Genomic DNA, 20,175 nt, shown 5'->3' on the forward strand with positions numbered 1-20,175 from the left:
CCATCAACCCAGTGCTGCCAGACCTCACTGCACCACCCGGCCCTATCTTCTACAGTGCACTGATGCATCCAAGTGGAACTCACAGCATCCTGTTTCCCAGACTGGTGCAATCACCCGCCCTGCTTTTTCCAGGATACTCCCGATTCCCAGGGGATGCTGCTGTTTGCAGCATCATTAGTTTGTGCCCCAAAGGACTGTGGGCCAGCGCAACAACCTCAGCTCCCCTCACCACACACAATCATACAGCTGTGATACCGAGACTTTCTCCTGCACAACCAACCTGCTAGAAATACAGGACTCAGTTTCTCTGCACATAGCTTCCTGCTGTGTCACTGCCCCTAGAGCTGTAGCAGGGCCTGGAGGTGAGGGGGTTCGACCTTTTCCTTGCGGGCTCCTTTCTAGCCCACACTAGTAGTGACTGTGACAGCAGCAGCCCCAGGACAACGTGATTGTGATGGAATGGCTCTCTCCAGCAAAAGCACTTCTGGAGAATGAGAAGTCAAGTCATTACGCTCTGGCCCATACATCTCTGCTTTCTTTGTGCTTTACACCTTTCATATTGTTTCCTGCAGCTGAAAACTGAAAGATGAGTTCTCAGCTACTCCGTCTATCTATAACCCATGCTGCCTGCTCCTCTCCACTATAACAGAGCACCTCCGGATCCTCAGCCAGTGTAACCGCTCCATTAGCAGGACACCACATCAAAGGCGAGATGAGGCCCTCACGCAACAGTCAGAATGGCTCCTACCATTTCCAAGGTGGGGAGCTGCCTGAATTACTAGCGTAAGTGCACAGAGCTTTTTAACTCATATTAATAATCTCTGTCCCACCCTCCACAGGCTCCTGCACAGAGAAGCATCATTGTGTTCTCAGTGGAAGGTCTGGGCGGACCCAAAAGTCCTTCTGGTCTCCCCTACATTGTTCATATCATGGTGTTGTGAAAGGGAGAGCCTGTATCCTAGGGACAGCACAGCAGGAGGATATTATCAGCCCCTCGCTCTATGTCTGTGCTGCCTGCCCTGCCGCTGGGAGACAATTGCATTCGCTATCTCCTGCAGCGCTGACATAACCTGGGCTTCAATGCATTACATACAACCAGTGGGCATTGTTACTGGGCTGCGCAAGAGGGCTGACGCTCCAATAGACAGCTGCATTCAGAACTTACTGCGCTCACAAGTGAAACGAGTTTGGAGGACTCAGTCTAATCCTTGTTAAAGGCTCCAAATCACAGAGCCCAGCACAATCTGTCACAAATGGCCCCGTCAGAGGTTGAGGTTGTACGTTTGTTGGCAGCACTGGGAGCTGCAAACTCTCCTGAGCTCTAACTGGAAGCTTGGTCTCAGGAGATGAAGAGTCAATGTATTTAAGTGCTAAGCTCCCCATTTCACTGCAACACTGCTCCAGCCCCACTCTGCCTCTGAGCTGCCTGCGCAACTTGGCTGTATTGTTTCACTCTCTCCAGGGCTGCTGTGCCGAGACGCCAGCCCTTTGATTTCCTCAGCCCCATTTGAAGTTCAGCGCTTGGGAGGATTTAAAAGATTGAAATTTCTGCCTTTTCCCTCTCTGTAAAAGGTGACTGCTTTTCTGCAACCCTGAAAATTCTGGTGGAAGCCTCCCTCACAAACACCAGCAGTGGAGCTCTGGAGATAAGATTCAAACAGGGCTGAGAAAGGGGGAGGGGGCAGGAAGGAGAGGCACCGTAGCAATCACCCAAGAGCTAATCTCCTGGTGGATGGCTTGGGGGCTTGCTTTTCATTTTAAATCCAACTCGTTATGTTTCATGTGGAAGTGAGGCAGAAAATCTCATCCGAGTTCTCCTTGCGAAGCCCCCACTGCTGACTCTGTTTGACTCAGAGGCAGAGGAGGTGGTGGTGGGGATAATGGAGGGTACCATGCTCCATTAGACGTTAACACAGGCTGGCGTAGGCCAGAAAACAACTCTGGTCCAACCAGTACCAATAGGATGCTTTTTACCTGCTTAGATCTCAGGGGAAGAAGCAACACGATCTAACCAAGAGCCCTCCATTAGGTGTCCTGAATGTGTGCTCTCCTCCTGATTGTTGGGTGTACTGGGAATCCCAGACAAGAATGCAGTGACAAGAAGTTGTCAACATTGGATGACTGTTTGGTGGCCCCCGCGTGAGATGAATTTGAGGCCTGTGTCACAAAGCGCACCTCTATCAGAGAAATCAAGGACTGGCTAGGCCATAGAGCATAAACTCTGCTTTGAGTGCTACAGGAGGTTTTTCTGTTGGCAGAAAGTGGTAGGTGGGAAGCTTCCCCAATTGCTGCTTTGCTCTGTAGGAGAGAGGCCTTCAGTCCGCAGGACCATCATTCTAGCTTGGAAATCCAGACCTCAGAAGTTAGAGGGATGGCCAAGGGCTATGAAACACCCAAATGCCAGCTCATCCTCTCATCTGGGGCAAACTGAGCACCACCCACTCTACAGCGAGTGAGTCTTTTCATACCAGACCCTAAAAGCTGAGCTCCCGTTCATCCTATGTGGACAAGACAGATCCCTGGGAACTTCCATAAGAACTGAAATTTGCCCCATATCTCTTCCCTGCAGGTGCTGGATGTTGACTGCTTCCTCCCCACCCCAGAGGTGGTGGTGCCATTTATGGGGTACTCAGGGTAGTGAAGTGGTGAGGCACTCTAGCAGGCTGCCTTCTCCATCCTTTGGACCACCGCAAACAGGCTGCATGCTTCTGAGTTTATAGACACGGGTGCTATTCACTGGGTCCCCTCCACCAGTACAGCCCTGTACAACAACGTACAATTGGAAGAACACTTCCTTTCAGTCCACCCTGGGGAGAGAGCGAGGGAAAGATCACATCCTGCTGCATTCCCTTACCTTCCTTCCTGAGCTTTAACTGTTCCCAGCTGACAGGCTGATTGCTCTCATTAGCTCATCAGCCTGCTGCCTAATTAAGTCACTGAGCACCCAGCCCCCTCAATTAAATCCAGTCCCTGAGGGAAGTAGCTAGTACTGTACCTCAGGGACATCTACACTGCAAAAAACACCCTGCAGCCATGAGTCTCAGAGCCCAGGGCAACTAACTCAGGCCATGTCTACATCTAAAATTTTGCAGCGCTGGTTGTTACAGCTGTATTAGTACAGCTGTATAGGGCCAGCGCTGCAGAGTGGCCACACTTACAGCAACCAGCGCTGCAAGTGGTGTTAGATGTGGCCACACTGCAGCGCTGTTGGGCGGCTTCAAGGGGTTTCGGGGAACGCGAGAGCAAACCGGGAAAGGAGACCAGCTTCGCCGCGGTTTGCTCTCGCGTTCCCCGAACCACCCTGCAAACCGCAGGGAAGGAGACCTGCTTGTTCGGGGAACGCGAGAGCAAACCGCGGCGAAGCTGGTCTCCTTCCCCGGTTTGCTCTCGCGTTCCCTGAACCCGAGCAAGCAGGTCTCCTTCCCTGCGGTTTGCAGGGTGGTTCGCGGAACGCGAGAGCAAACCGCGGCGAAGCTGGTCTCCTTCCCCGGTTTGCTCTCGCGTTCCCCGAACCCGAGCAAGCAGGTCTCCTTCCCTGCGGTTTGCAGGGTGGTTCGCGGAACGCGAGAGCAAACCGCGGCGAAGCTGGTCTCCTTCCCCGGTTTGCTCTCGCGTTCCCCGAACCGCCGAGCAAGCAGGTCTCCTTCCCTGCGGTTTGCAGGGTGGTTCGCGGAACGCGAGAGCAAACCGCGGCGAAGCTGGTCTCCTTCCCCGGTTTGCTCTCGCGTTCCCCGAACCCGAGCAAGCAGGTCTCCTTCCCTGCGGTTTGCAGGGTGGTTCGCGGAACGCGAGAGCAAACCGCGGCGAAGCTGGTCTCCTTCCCCGGTTTGCTCTCGCGTTCCCGGAACCACCCTGCAAACCGCAGGGAAGGAGACCTGCTTGCTCGGGGTTCGGGGAACGCGAGAGCAAGCCGGGGAAGGAGACCAGCTTGATTACCAGAGGCTTCCTCAGGTATGCTGGGATACCTGCTTATTCCACGGAGGTCAAGAAAAGCGCTGGTAAGTGTCTATACTTGATTACCAGCGCTGGATCACCAGCGCTGGATCCTCTACACCCGAGACAAAACGGGAGTACGGCCAGCGCTGCAAACAGGGAGTTGCAGCGCTGGTGGTGCCCTGCAGATGTGTACACCTCCTAAGTTGCAGCGCTGTAACTCCCTCACCAGCGCTGCAACTTTCTGATGTAGACAAGCCCTCAGGCTCCTAGGACTCACGGTCTAGCAGGGTAGGCATTCCTGCTTATGCTAGAGCCCGGGCTCTGGAATCTGGCAAGGGGGAGGGTCTCAGAGCCTGCGTTCCTGCCCAAGTGGGAATGTCTATGCTGCTGTTTTAAGCCCTGTAGCACGAGCCCAGAGCTTGCTGCTGCATGGTTATTTTGCAGTGTACCTGTACCCTGGGTTCTTGTTCCTAGCACTCTGCCACAGGCACGTGGGGCTGCATGGTGCCAGGCAGAGGGGAAATATTAAATGGGATTTTTTACAAGTCCCAGATATGAAGGTCTCCAAATAAACAGCAGCCCTTTGGCCCTCTTTGCTCCGCTTCATCAATCAGCTTTTCACAGAGGTTGTTGCTCTAGCCCTGATTTTGAAATCCCCTATAGTACCCTTGTCAGAATCGGGAGGGGCTGGGGTCCCAGCATGGCAGCCTCTTTGTCCATGTGAGGGGGAGGCTGTTAGGACTTCGCATTGCAGCCCATTATCTGCAGGAAGGGAGGGGATTTGAGACTCTGCACTGCAAGCCCATTGCCTCCTCTTTCCTTGCCCATTTTCTGTTCCAGTAATTGCAAGTACAATCTGTGTGTTTGGTTGGTTCCATCCCAGTTGTTCCCACTCATAGACAGAGGAGCTCCCTTCACTATGCTCACAGGGTGTTCAGTGCCAATCAACAGGCAGGGGGCACGTGCCTGATTTATAGCTGTTAGAGCTTAGCAGACATGGGTCTGAGTTCTGGGTTGGACAGGAGAATGCCTGGAAGCAGAACCTCTGAGCAGTGAGAAGGCGACATGCTGGACTGGAGGCAGGGGGCTGGGTGTGTACTTGGCTTTGGCCTCATCTGCCCTGAGACTGGAAAGCACAATTAGCACCTGTCTAGAGAAGCCTGTGGATGAAGGAAACAAACTCTCCATCCCCATTCAGATGCTGCTGGCTAGACTTGGGATATGCCCCTCATCCCCACTGCCTTATATCTGAGCCCTGAACTGCTGCCTTCAGGCTATGGTGAGTAGGAGGCAGAGAGACATGGGGAGGGAGAGGCAACAAAAGTCACTGTAGCTGCATCAACACTGCCAGGCAGAAAGAGAACAAGGAGCTTCTGTCCCTCTACACCTGATGCCCACAGATCTCTGCACTCCCCTCAAGCCTTCATTGCCTCTTAAATAATGCCCATGTCCTCAGGGAGCAATGAGCTCTCTCCCTGTGGCTGATGTGACGGGAGGAGGGACGAAGTGTCTATCCAGCATTAGACAGCAGGACCGTCAACAGCTCATCAATACCTCAGATTGATCGACCCAGTGGGTCCCAGAAGCTGTGATGAAACAGGGAATTTCCCACGTGCTGCAGCGGCTGCCCAGCAGCTGTGTCGACTTTTCTGCTTAGCATATCTGACCCAGTGTGAAGTGCCCTGCGTGTTTCCAGTGCTACAGAAATGATAACTGAGCTAGTGGGGCAGCCAGTGTTGGACTCATCTCAGGACTTCCCTTTCTCTGGAGACCTGGGCGATGAAGAAGCAGCCCTGACGTCTCCTGAGGGGAACTCAGACCCAATGAAGGGGATCCCAATAATGTGACAGTTTGGATCTCAACCTTGCACACTCCCCACCCCCCCGGGCTGACTGTGTAGAATCAGCCCTTCTCACCCAAGTGCTGGGAGGGTCATTCTGAGGGGCACTTCCCCCAAATGGAATGTGCCTGAGAGCAAATTTCCGGGGGATCCTCTATTTCCCTCTGTCCTCACAGAATGGACTTGTGCCATATTAGTGCTGCAGACTAGGGATGACGCTGAGACTGGCAAACTCATCTCCCCTCTGATGACAAGCGATACCAGAATCCAGACCATGGATGGTGCTTCTGAAGCACAAAGCTGCAATAGAGACTCCACCAGGCCTTGACAATGCATTAGCTGTTTGCGCCAGCATGAAGATCTGTTCATTGTAACATACCACTCAGCCCCTGCTCTACACAAGGGAGCTGCTAGTCCAAGTGACCCCATGTGGGCTGTTCAGTATTCACTGTCTGCACAACACAATGCATCCCACTGACAGCACTGTCCTTGCGGAGCTCAGGCCTTTGCCTGGCCTCCCTGTCCCTGCCACATCAAGGGGAAGCAGATGGTTCAGGGAATGACCCTCCAAAAAAACAAAGAAAGCCCAGAGCTGACTGGAGGCACTAACACCCCGGGGAACCATGACTCCTCAGCCATTCTGATTAAATCCAGGCCCTGGTGAATGGATGGAGAGCCAGATATTGGTGAATATTCATGTCCTACAAAGAGGAGTGTCCTGGAAACATGACTACAGGGAAGGTAGCGAGGACGAGGGGGGGGGGGGGAAGAGAGCTTCCAGCCTCAGGGCACATCCAGGTCCAGCAGCAGGGAGGAGGGCTTGCTACTTTTGCATTGAATTGAGGTTTACAATAACCATGTACAAAGCTGGAGAGGTATATAGCTATAGAGATTGGAGAAATACATAGCTATAGAGAATTCTTTCTGGGTGCTGGCTAGTGAGTCTTGCCTACATGCTCAGGGTTTAGCTGATCGCCATATTTGGGGTCGGGAAGGAATTTTCCTCCAGGGCAGATTGGCAGAGGCCCTGGAGGTTTTTCGCCTTCCTCTGCAGTGTGGGGCATGGGTCACTTGCTGGAGGATTCTCTGCAGCTTGAGGTCTTCAAACCACAATTTGAGGACTTCAATAACTCAGACATAGGTTAGGGGTTTGTTACAGGAGTGGGTGGGTGAGATTCTGTGGCCTGCGTTGTGCAGGAGGTCAGACTAGATGATCATAATGGTCCCTTCTGACCTTAAAGTCTATGAGCCTATGAGATTGAGGGAGCAGCTCAAAGTGCTCCACCCCCTCAGGATAAGCCCACCTATCCTGATAGAACAGGAGCCCTGGATAGGCCTGCATGCCTCAATGCCCCAGGTGTTTGCACTGTTGTTGTAGATGGTTTGGTCCCAGGATATTAGAGAGACAAGGCAGGGTGAGGTAATATTTTTAATTGGACCAACTTCTGTCGGTGAAAGTGACCAGCTTTCCAAGAGGAGCCCTATGTCGCTCGAAAACTTGTCTCTCTCACCAACAGAAGTTGGTCCAGTAAAAGATATTACCTTACCCACCTTGCCTCTCTCACTTCCTCAAGGGAGATCCAGCTATACACCTGGAAAGCTGCTCAGCTACCCACTCCACCCACCTATTCCCGGAGGAGATACCCATCTATATGGCCTGACAGGAATCAGGGCTTGGCTACACTGGCGCTTTACAGCGCTGCAACTTTCGTGCTCAGGGGTATGAAAAAACACCCCCCTGAGTGCTGCAAGATACAGCACTGTAAAGCCTCAGTGTAATCAGTGCCGCAGCGCTGGGAGAGCTCTGGGAGCTGGGAGCGCAGCTCCCAGCGCTGCAAGCTACACCCGTAGAGGATGTGGTTTACGTGCAGCGCTGGGAGAGCTCTATCCTAGCGCTGGCGCTCCGACCACACTCACACTTCAAAGTGCTGCCCCGGCAGCGCTTTGAAATTTCAAGTGTAGCCATACCCTCAGTTGTCAGCTCCTCACTTCCCATTCCTATTCCAAGCTGCACCACTTCCTGTCCCTCCCTGTCACATACATACACCTCTCTTTCTCCTTTCAGACAGATTGAGATGATTACATCTCATTTGAGGGGGTTCAGGGAGGATTCTTTTCCATTCATTTACCAGCCTAGCCTTGTCTCAGTCCATGAGGTACTCAATGCTGCATTATGATGGACCATCCCAGGCTAACTTTGCAAGTGAAGAGAGGCTGTGAGGTCTCAGAGGCTGCCCTTGAGTTAATGGCCTGAGAACTGAAGATAAAATTGCAGCCACATTCTGTAAAAAAACCCTCTGAAGAGGAAAGAGAAGAAAGGAGCAGAGCAGCACAGCCAGACTTGCTAAAGCAGCCTAGCATCTTTATCTCCTCTTCAGTCACACTGGGGCCTCTTAATTTCTCACAGCCATGGGGCTGTCTGGCTTGGGGCTCCCTCTGTTTCTCCCCCACACACTTACACATTTTGCTGTGTCATTGAGTGCCCTGGAGCAGAGAACATTAGTGTGCGAGAGCTTTTGCAGAGGCTTTGTGTCCCTCTCTGCCAGAGAACACCTCTATAAAAGTAGGTTTGGGTCCATCCATGGTGGAAGCCATGGACAAAAGCTTGTCTGTATTTTGGTAAATAAATGGCCTTTGTGTATGATCTTTACATCCCTGTCCCAGGCTCTCTGAGAGCAAGGAGGACACAACATTCAATCCCTGGCCACAACCTCCAGTCAAGCTCATTTTATCTCCGCTGCATTGCTGGTAGAAGCATGAGCTTCTAATTACTCTCCACTGACATGCCCAGGACTTCCTGCTGGACCTCCTTGCTGAGACTGCCAGCCAATGGAGATGATTATTGCTAATGGTGATGGGAACATAGGGAGTGTGGGGATTTAGGATGGGTGGAGGGGAATTACACGTTTATTAAAAACCCAATCAATGAGCAATGGAACACTAGACAAGACAGTTTGAACAGTGCAGCCAGGAAAATACTCCACTATGACATGGCAAAGGGCATATGGGGAGAAGTTTGCTCCTGCATTTACTTAACACGGAGCTTGGAAAGTGGTTCCTTTATCTCCCTGCCTCTCGTTTATGACACCTTTGCTGACCAGCTGAACCAGTACTTACAGAGGACAAAAACCAGTCTGCTTAGCTGGTTGTAGAGATCAAAGTTACAGTTCCAAGACACAGTACAAGATGTCAGAAGCAGGGCTGAAGTTAGTGGCACCACAGCTGCAGTAGGAGGGGTGGGAGTATAAGGTACAGCATGGCCATTCTTATCACAACCCCCCTGTTTCTTTTGCAGTCACACACAGTTTTTCCAGGGTTCTTTCTTGTTTAATCCAAATCCCAGGATCCCCCACCTCAATGCTGGGGTCCAAACTCTTGTCAATAAACCTACATAATTCTCATAATCAGTAATGGGAGTCACACATGCATCTGAATAGCAGAATATGTTATTTTGCTGGTTCCTTCCTACTATCCTTTACAGGTTGAGTTCTTCTCTCCAAACACACAGCAACTAATCACTTATTTATTCATCAGGCTGTTATGGACATCCTGGCTGTTGATTCCTATTAGACACATGGGCTTAGGGCAGTGGTTCCCAAACTTGTTCTGCCGCGTGTGCAGGGAGAGCCCCTGGTGGGCTGGGCCGGTTTGTTTACCTGCTGCGTCCGCAGGTTCAGCTGATCGCAGCTCTCAGTGGCCGCGGTTCTCCGCTCCAGGCCAATGGGGGCTGCGGGAAGTGGCGCGGGCCAAGGGATGTATTGGCGGCCGCTTCCAGCAGCTCCCATTGGCCTGGAGCAGCAAACCGCGGCCACAGGGAGCTGCAATTGGCCAAATCTGTGGATGCAGCAGGTAAACAAACCGGCCTGGCCAGCCAGGGGTTTTCCCTGCACAAGCGGTGGAACAAGCTTGGGGACCACTGGCTTAGGGTAAAAGACTGTCAGAAAACAGAACTTGGGTTGGGAATGGGAGTAAGGACGCTCTGCTGTTCCAGCTAAGGTATTTACAAGATGACAGTCATGCTGGGCCAGATCCTCAGCTGATAAAAATTCATGCAGCTCCATTGAATTCAATGAAGTTATGCCAATTTACAATAGCCAAGAACCTAGCTCACTGTATCTAGGCACTATACTGTTAAAGATACTGGGTAAGTGAAAGCTAATGGACCTAGCAGAAAGCCAACCACCAATCACGTTCAAACCTCTGACTCCAGAGTGAACCTCACTAGATGCTACATTATGATACTATTATATCTGCTCATGACAAATGCTGCCTGAGGAAGCAGCCATCAGAGACTAGTTCTGCACACTTGGAGCCCACCTCCAAAGTACAGAGAACAAGTTCAATTCAGGATATCCCAGTTCATGGTTAATATCTCAGTAGTCCCTTTGCCCCTAATGATAGCTTAATGTCTCTTTTTCTGGTGCCCAATGCCAAGCCAATCAGAAACAGCGAGAGATGCAGAATAAACAGTCTTACTGTTGTTTTTCCTAACACTTCAATTGCCAGGCCCCATAAGCCAAAGATACAGAGAAATCAATGCCTCATAGAGAACATTTTATTCAGAAACAATTCTCCCTGAACACCAGCTTTTCTGTATGTCCTCTGGGACCTTTGTCTTTTAGGAGCTCAGCAGCCTCTGATGTTTCTTTCCCCATCTCTTGTCATAATTCTGTTTGTAGCATCACAATCAGTTGTCTAAGAGAGGATGATGCCATCACAAAAAAAAAGATTCACAATGTTCACATGTGGGAATAAGGAGCAAGAGAAATGCCTATGTTGGAAAGATCTTGGTGTTCTTTACAAAAATGTCTTCAGGAGAAAGGCGTGAAAAGAAAGCGAAAAGAAGAGAATTGTTTCTGAGGTAAATGTTCCTCTTTATTTTCCAGGAGGCATCAGCAGCTTTTTCAAGTTTCTGATATATATAATTGGGAGGAATTGTGAAATCTTGTGAATCTGGTCAAATTTAACTTACATAGTGTATTATCACGAAATTAATTATAGGGCCTCTTGCCTTGGCAGCTTCAAATATGGAGATTAAAACATAACATCCAAGGACAACACCAGACTGTTACTTAACACCTAACCTAAATAAGTGTGTGTTGCACCATGCTCTAAAGGTTACTAGTCTTGGCCTCTAATGGACCTGCAAGAGAAGCAAATTCCAAAAGCAGGGCCACTCCAGAACAAAACTTGGAGGGCAAATTCATCCCTGTAGTAACTTCACTGACTTCAATAGAGTGATTTGACTCAGAGTGTTTAAACTAAGGACCTGACAATGAATGCACCCCACCTGATCTTAAATTCCATGGTGAAGTATAAGGTAAGAGGCACCTTAGATAACTGGTTCCCAGACCTTTCCGAGCTTTAACAATCATCACCAACACTTTGAATTGCACAGAGACGCAAACAGGAGTCTAATTCAGAGAGCTGAACTAACAATGTTATGTGCTCACTGTGAGCTACCCAGACTCTGCATACTGAATCAGCTAGTGTTTCAGGGTGGACTTCGGAGGTAGCCCTAAATAGACCATATTCCAGTTGTGCAGCCTGGAGTAACAAAGGTGTGGATGACAGCTGCAAGTTCTCAGGCTCCTGGCTACTTGGTAAAGACTAGTCACCAGAGCTGTTCAGGAGGGGCAGCAACTGCTGCAGTAGGACTGCAAAGTGCAACTCATTTTGGTTCGAGTTGGGCATGCACTCTCACCACTGCCAGGATGTGGAAGGTTTTGTGCACTGATACCCACTGTAAAAGATTTCAAGCACTGATGAGACAAAGTCTCATGCAAAATGCTAGCTGCCATGGAATAGTTAGCTATTGTGCAAGGTGGTTTTGATCTTGTCACTTTCTAGGAAAAGGCTCGTGCCGTGATGCCTGCCACAAGACTTGCCAAACCAGGTTAGACCAATGGCATATCCAACCCAGTATCCTGGCTCAACAGTGGCAGATGCTTAAAATGAAGCTGCAATAACCCCAAAGTGGGTTTTATGCATAGAGGACACTAATGATGATTGACTCCACAGGAAGCTGCATCCAGCCTTCTTTGGACAGAGTATAGGTCTGACATGGAGTCTTTCAGAGGGATTATAGGGGGATCCAGGTGGAACCATCTACCTACCTTCAGGAAACTCCTGTACATTTTCCTTTGAGACCTGCCACTCCAACTCAAACACTTTATTCCTTGGGAGCCAAAGAAGTCTATTGTTTTTGCTGCCTATCAGTGGTTTTGTTATTTCAGTCCCTGTACAATAATATTGTTTTAGTACTATCAAAGTCTTCCCTTCCTCCTCACACCATATTAACCCTACCAATGACAGGGTCCCGTCCTAGTAGATAACAAATACAGCTGGCAGCCAAACAGAGATGGAGACTGAATAGGCACTTAGCCTTCAATTTAGTGGTATATTCTGTTTCGTATTTTCATATATTCAGTTTAGTGGTAATCTATTCTTTAATGTAGTGTTACTTTCTAACCTTCCTTCCAGTCTGTAGCCCTCTAGCATTTTACCAAATTGACCAAAAACCCACACAGAGCAATGAAAGCTTCTCCCACCCTAGGAATGTTCTTGGTCTGTTATATGATCATAGTTCTGGGTATCTTACCAACATGCTTTTATTGCTGTGAATCTTCAGAAATGAACGTACTTGTGTTACAGAAGGAAGTTCATTTTGATGCAGTGGCTTTAGGACTGCACTGTATATAAATGAACAGTGTGATCAAATTTTAATTTCAGTTCATTTTAATCTGCAAAGTGCCCCTAGCCCTTTCTTTAGATGTTACTATAATTTTGTGTTGATTCCGACTGTGAGCTTTGTGCCTTCCATCACTATATGTTTATAAAGCACATGGATGGTGCTCAGTAAATAACAGAACAATAAAAAATGCCATGGCTACAGGAAGGTAACATTCTTACAAAGCAGGGTCTAAACCTAAACACCCCTCGCGCCCACTGAAGCCAACAAAAAGCACGTTTCCACTCTGCTCCCCTCCTGCAAGACTGGGCTTCCTTTCTTCCCCTTCTCGCCATGGTGAGCTTAGCTTTTTCTAGCCTCACTTCCACTGGAAAATGATGACACGGTAATTTCAAGAGCCTTGTTGTTCTAAGGTAGTTTAGTGCAAGGCCTTGAAATGTGATTTCCTCCTGCCTTTGTGCAGGGTTAAGTGTATTACGAGGCAGAGCCTGCACAAACATACTCTGGCAGAAGCAAGAAAGGTCAGCACGGCTCCCCCCATCTCTAGTAATCAGCCTGTGCATGTGTGTGTCTGAATATGATATTACCCTGCCCTGCAGTTACAATTAACCCCTAAAGAACCTCAATCTAGTGAGGTGCTGTAGCTGAGTACGCTGGGCTGGACTCAACATATCAACATTTAAAGCCCACACTGCATCTTTTGAAAGAAACACGGGTCTTATTTTCCGAGCTCACTCACTAAACGAGTTGGTAGGGTGGGGGAAGGGGGAGGAAGGGTTAGATGGAAGCTGAGGATCTGTGGAAAGTCATGAATAATGTATGCCTCCCTAGGCACAGCTAAATAACTTAGCCTGTGTCACTGATACCCTCCAAATGGACACCTCCCCCACCTCCTTCTACAAGTCACACATAGGTTATTTGGTATTTCAAGAAACACCCTCTACAAGGCAGGAAGGATGGTCTTGTGGTAAAGGCAAGGGACTGGGACTCACAAGATCTACATTCAGATTTGGCTCTGCCATCAGTTTCCTGTGTGACCTCAGGCAAGTCACTTAATCCATCTGTGCCTCTGATCCACATCTGTAAAGTGGGGATAATAATAATTCTCTATGTCACAGGGGAGGTTAGTATGGATACACACATTAATACAGGGGATGCACACCACACAAGGACCTACACTGACAGTTTAGGGGATACATTTTAAACCTTTCTTCTAAAACTGTGTGCGTGATCTTTTACACCCCATTTCTGTGCATGCAATAACTTGGACTCCAAAAAATGAATTCAAAATTGTAGAAAATGCTTTTGAAAACAGAGCCCTAAATATTTGCAGTATTAATATTCCAAAACCAGAATTGTAAAACATAAACTATTTTTGGAAGGGCGGGGAGAACAAAAAGGGGAATGGTAACAGCAAACATTTGAATAAGATTTTTTAAGGGCTGAGTTCAAGCCCCAAGCTTGATCCCTCACTCCCTGAATCAGCAAAGGCCGAGAGCACAGTAGCAAGAGCATGCTCAGGCCCCAAAGGATGGGAATGGCTCACTCCCTAAGCTAGGAGGGGCTCAAAGCAAAGCAGAGATGGCACATTTAGCTCCTGGGTCAGCAGCCTCTAGGAACCAGCAGGAGCAGTCTGTTCTGCCACCAGGAAAAGCAGTGAGCTTCCCAAGCCAGCATCCTATGCGGTGTATAACAGATACTTGCATTTACTAGAGAGAGCACCTCATGCTTAAAGCTATGACTAACTGATCTTCTAGCTAAATAACAACACTTTGCTGTTATACAGCATTGTAATCCTTACAATTCAAACACTTTACAAGACATTCCAGTAGTATGGATATTATCATAAGCACCCATTTTATTTTATTTTTTCAGATTTTAAGTAGAATAATGGCCCAAATGCTGAAAACTCAGCACCACAAGACACACGTTGGAGTCTCCAGCCTGGAACCACCTGAACGTCTCTAGGAAATGTTATACTATCACAGTCATCTAAAGAGTTTAAATATCTTACCTGTGACTGTCACTAGCATGGAGGCCACCAGGGGACGATTGTTGTCCAGCTTACGGCTCAGCCTCAGCTCACCACTAGACTGATTTACAATCAACAAGTGCAGCTCATTGCCCCGTTCAAAAGTGTAGAAGAGCTTGTCGGACACATCTGGGTCATAAGCCGGGATCTTCCCTATGACCCCCGAAGGGAAGGTGTTGGACCTGTTGGAAATGTAGTTGTTGAAGAGGATCTGGAAGTTCTTGAGGACAGGGCTGTTGTCATTCTGGTCAATGAGCTTGATGTGGACTGTGGCTCTGCTGACCAGGGGGGCAGACGTGGCCTGGACCACAATTACATACTCGGGCTTTGTCTCATAATCCAGGTCAATCAAGGCAGTGAGCTCCCCAGAAAATATGTCCATCTGGAAGATCTCCGGGATGTTGCCTTCCACAATCTGATACATGATCTGGGCATTGGGTCCCTCATCTGGGTCAATGGCTGTGATCTGGGCCACCACAGAGCCCACAATGCTGTTCTCCTTCACCAAAATCTCAAACTCTTCAGCTGGGAAAACAGGGGCATTGTCATTCACATCTTGAACAGTGACTTGAATGTTGACTGGGGTTCTTTGCGCGGGGACTCCCCTATCCACAGCATAGGCAGTCAGCTCATAGACTGGGACACTCTCTCGGTCCAGCCCGCGGACAATACGGATAATCCCAGAGGTGGGCTCTATGGTAAAATCCCCATCCCCATCCTCCCCATTCTGGAAGGTGTATTGTACCCACCCATTGGTGTGGGCATCGCGGTCAGTGGCAGAGATCTGGAGCACGCTGGTGAATGAAGGGGCATCCTCCGATATAATGCCTTGATAGTGAGCACTGACAAACTGAGGGGCATTGTCATTTACATCATTCACCATGATTTCTACATAGGTGGTGTCTGCTTTCTGAGGGATCCCATTATCTTTGGCAGTGATGGCCAAGGTGTAGGTGACCTGGTCTTCATAGTCCAGCTCCGCCTGCAATGTGATGGCACCAGAGTCCGCATCAATACGAAACTGAGGAATATTGTCCTCTAGATAATAAGTAATCCTGGCATTTTCCCCCACATCATCATCAGTGGCACTGATTACCACCACAGTGCTGCCCACAGGACGGTCCTCATTGACACTCACTGAATAGTGGGCACTTTGGAACACAGGCCTATGGGTGTTGGCATCAGTGATGTTGATATGAATGTGACAGTTGTCATGCAGGGTCCGGTCAGAGGCAGTCACTGTTAGCACATAGCGCCTCTCTTGCTTGTAGTCCAAGGGTAGTGAGAGAGTGATCAGCCCCACTCCTCCCTGAGTGCTGATAGAGAAGCGGTTCCGGGTGTTCCCCCCCGTTATCTGGTAGCTTATGGCACTGTACACATCCCTGTCGATTGCCGTGACACTGAGAACACTGGTCCCCACAACAGCATCCTCATTTAGCCGGATGAAATACTCCTTTTGGGTGAATTCAGGTCGATTGTCATTCACATCCATGACGGTGATAGTGACACTAGCGGAGGCAGATAAGGATGGAGAGCCATGGTCCCGAGCCTCCACCCCAAAGAAATAGTGCTCCACTGACTCACGGTCCAAGGGGCCACTCACTGTGATCCATCCAGTGGCGCTGTTCACCACAAAAGGGGTGTCAGCTGAGACCCCAGTTAGTTTATATTCCAGACGAGAATTCTCCCCATAATCTGCATCCACTGCCTGGATGTGGATCACTGAATGGCCAAGGGGGGCATTTTCCAGGACGGAGATTTGAAAAGGGGTGCTGACAAAGATTGGGGCATGATCATTAATGTCTACTACTTGGATGCTAGCCATGCCAGTATTGTTAGACAAAGGAGGGCGCCCTGCATCCTGAGCACGTATCCTCAGGGCATATTCACGTTCAACTTCAAAATCCAGAGGTGCCACCACCTGTATTTCCCCAGTCACACTGTCAATGGAGAACTGACCCCTGCTGTTCCCACTGATGATGTTATAATGGACTAAAGCATTATTGTCTTTGTCCAGGTCAGTGGCAGTAACTCGCAAGATTTCCGTATGGGGTCTTATATCCTCTCTCACCTGGACAATGTAGCGTTTTTCACTAAACTGAGGGGCATTGTCATTCTCATCCAGAACTGTGATATAGACTTTAACCATGGCAGATCTGGGTCCAGGCTCCTTACCCTGGTCGTTTGCCTCCACCACCAAAGAATATTTCTCCATTTTCTCTCTGTCCACTTGCCCACTGGTGGTGATCAGACCTGACCTGGGATCTATCTCAAAGACAGAGTGGGCTGCTTGTTCATTCACAAATCGATACCTGATGTTTGCATTGGGTGGGGAGTCCACATCCGTGGCCCTCAGCTGTAAGATAGGGTAGCCTTCTTCTACATTTTCCCTAATAGTCTCTCTGTACTCACTCTGCTCAAAAACAGGGTCGTGATCATTTCGATCAGCAACAGTTACAGCAATCATGGTGGTGGCAGAAAGGCGAGGGACCCCATGATCCACAGCAGTAACCCGGAAATAGTGCAGGTCCATAGTCTCTCTATCCAAAGCTTTGGTGGTGGTGATGAGACCATTCTTGGGGTCAATGCTAAACAGCTCCATAGACCTGCTATTCATCAGGGCATCCATGGAGTAGACTAGTTTCCCAGCCTCCCCTGAATCAGGGTCTTGTGCTGCCATAGTTATCACAGGAGTCCCTGGAGGCTCGTTTTCAGCCACCTGAACCTGGTAATTGTACTGAGGGAAGTGGGGGTGGTGGTTGGCTGCCCTGCCAGTCCTTAATAATGGTAGGAAAGCACTCTCTCTCCTCCTCCTTTGCTTGACAGGCGGATAATGTGATAGATCAAGCTGTATAGCTGGACAAGGCTTTACTGGCAGGTGAGCAAAGAGCTCCAGGGCTGACGGGCTCCCAAACTCCACGGCAAAGCAAAGAGTTTGTAAACAGCCTTTGGTGGAATCAAACAGGTGAAAAAACAGACAGGGATCCTGCTGTCTGTGCGGCGTGGGCGGAGCGCGGGCCGGATCGAGTCCCAGCTCCGCTCTAGGAGCTGTCCCGGGCGCAGGTGGTGCTGAAATTGCCTGTCCCAATTCACCGGCCTGTGGCTGCCCTTGAGTATCCGTCTCCAAGCGCACAAGATGGTCCGGGCTGGCCACCCAGCACTCACCTGCGCGCCGGCAGGACGTGCCCCCGTGCGGCTGTCTCCCTGCACACAGCTGAAGGCCGGTCACTAGGGTCAGCCACTCATGGAGGTGTGAGCGGCCGCGGCGGCGGGGTGGCGGCCTCAGCTGCATCTTTGCAAACCAGGAGCGGCTCTCCGAGGCCGGCGGGTACCTCTCCAGGTGCTGGGACCTCGCCCCCGGGGCCAGGGACCCCCAGATTTCCAGCTGCCAGGGATCCGTGAAGTTAGACGCTCCGGGACTGAGCTGGTGCCTGGACACTTGCATTACGCACAGCCTCTCGCCGTACACGGAGGGCCCTGCGCCCGCTACACTCAGCCAGCCCCCGGGGGAGCTCGGGACCCCTGTGGCAGCGCGCAGGTGGCTCCGGCTCGCACAGCCGCAGCAGGCTCCGTCCCTCTGGCCGCCGGTATTGTCCAGGGAGCCGGCCCCATTGTCCCGGCCCCGCTGCTGTCCGCTCGCCTCCTCTCCGGCGCTCCGGGCCCCGCTGCAGTCTGTCCCGAGGCAGGCGAAGGTGCCTGGGCGCTCCGGACCCGCACCGCTCTCTGACTGCTCGGCCGGCTCCCCGCCTTGGTGCCACGGCCGCTTGGTGCAGCCTTTCCCGCTAGTCCTGCGGCCGGGGCTCGGCGCTGCTGCCCAGTCGCCGGGGCTCTGGCTGCGGGGCTGCCCAGCGCCCTCCCGTGCCAGGCCCGGCGGCTTCAGGGGCAGCGCCTGGGCGTTTATAATCCACAAGCAGGGGGAGCCGCCGGCCCGCTCCCCCTGGGCAGCTGCCAGGCGCGGAGTCCTCTTCGTGCCCCTCAGCGGGGTCCCCGAGCCAGCTCGGGAAGACCCACTGCCCCGCCGCGGCTTCCTCGGCAGGGCTCCCCTCCGACCCCCCGCCCGCAGGAGGGGGCAGCCGCAGCGACACCCCCTGCCCGCGGCCAAGCCCCAGCTGCCCCCGGCGGCCGGGCCGGCTCCGCGCAGCTCACCCAGGAGGACTAAGCCCCGCCAGCGGCCCCCCGCGCACGGCAGCCCCCTGCTCGGCCCCTCCTGCTCCCCGCGGCGGGCGCAGCCCCCGGGCCCCTCGGCTCCCCGCTCCCCCCGGCCGAGGGGGAACAAAGGGAGAAGGAGAAGCAGCAGCAGCAGCAGGCGCCCCCGGCGGCTCGGTCCCGGCAGCGGCGACGGCGGCTCTGCCATGATCCCCCCGGCCCCCTCCCCGCCCCCGGGCGCCCGGCCCTAGCGCTCCCTCGGCCCCGCTCCGCCTCTGGCTCTGCCTCCCGCCGCCCCGCCACCATCTACAGGCGGCGGCTGCCTCCCGTGCGGGCCGGGCTGCTCCGCAGCGGCGGTATCGCCTCCTCCCGCAGCCCCAACATGGCTCCTGGCTGCCCCGATGGTCCGCTCCGCCCTCCCGCTCCCCTCCTGCCGCCCCGCAGTGGTAGCGCCCGCCCGGTGCAGGCGGCAGCCGCCGCCATCTTCACTGTGGGCACGCGGGGGCGGGGGGAAGAGGGGAGAGAAGCTGGCGGAGCTGACCAGGGTGCTGAATGGCGCGTTTCACTGCGAAGGGGGCTGCGCGCAGCTGGCAGGGCGGGAAGGGGAAAGGAAGGGCTGTGAGGAACGGGGGGGAATTGTGTGGGGGAAGGGCTGTGGGGAAGGGGCGGGGTGCCGGTGGGTGTGTGTGTGGGGGAAGGGCTGTGAGGAACGGGGGGAGGTTCTGAGGGGGCGGGGGCGGGGTGCCGGTAGGTGTGGGGGGGGAAGGGCTGTGAGGAACGGGGGGGAGTTGTGTGGGGGAAGGGCTGTGGGGAAGGGGCGGGGTGCCGGTGGGTGTGGGGGGGGAAGGGCTGTGAGGAACGGGGGGGAGTTGTGTGGGGAAGGGCTGTGGGCAAGGGGCCAGGGTGCCAGTGGGGGAAGGGGTTGGGGGGGACGGGCTGTGAGGAATGGGGGGGAGTTGTGTGGGGAAGGGCTGTGGGGAAGGGGCGGGGTGCCGGTGGGTGTGGGGGGGGGGACGGGCTGTGAGGAATGGGGGGGAGTTGTGTGGGGGAAGGGCTGTGGGGAAGGGGCGGGGTGCCGGTGGGTGTGGGGGGGGAAGGGCTGTGAGGAACGGGGGGGAGTTGTGTGGGGAAGGGCTGTGGGGAAGGGGCGGGGTGCCGGTGGGTGTGGGGGGGGGGACGGGCTGTGAGGAATGGGGGGGAGTTGTGTGGGGGAAGGGCTGTGGGGAAGGGGCGGGGTGCCGGTGGGTGTGGGGGGGGGAATGTGGGGAAGGTGTCTGGGTGTCTGGGGGGAGGAAGGGCTGTGGGCAAGGGGCTAGGGTGCCAGTGGGGGAAGGGGTTGGGGGGGACGGGCTGTGAGGAACGGGGAGGGTTGTGGGGGGGAAGGGGTCGGGGTGCCGGTGGGTGTTGGGGGGAGGGCTGTGGGGAAGGGGTCAGGTTGCCGGTGGGGGAAGGGCCGTGGTGAATGGGTCAGGGTGCCAGTGGGTGTGAGGGGCTGGGGGGAAGGGGAAGGGGTACCAGTCAGTGTGGGGC

The 20,175-nt window shown here is 52.5% G+C and overlaps 1 protein-coding gene across 1 annotated transcript in view; it reads right to left on the reverse strand.

Annotated features, from left to right (window-relative positions):
* CELSR3 (cadherin EGF LAG seven-pass G-type receptor 3) overlaps positions 1-17,944 on the reverse strand; it is a 70,363-nt gene extending 52,419 nt beyond the window's left edge. Inside the window, exon 1 of the mRNA XM_050958489.1 lies at positions 14,482-17,944. Within this exon, the coding sequence (XP_050814446.1) occupies positions 14,482-17,944 (3,463 nt within the window). The remainder of the gene's footprint in view (positions 1-14,481) is intronic.
* Positions 17,945-20,175: the final 2,231 nt, after the last annotated feature.

This window comes from Gopherus flavomarginatus, chromosome 6 (genome assembly GCF_025201925.1).
Source record: "Gopherus flavomarginatus isolate rGopFla2 chromosome 6, rGopFla2.mat.asm, whole genome shotgun sequence".
NCBI lineage: Eukaryota > Metazoa > Chordata > Testudines > Testudinidae > Gopherus > Gopherus flavomarginatus.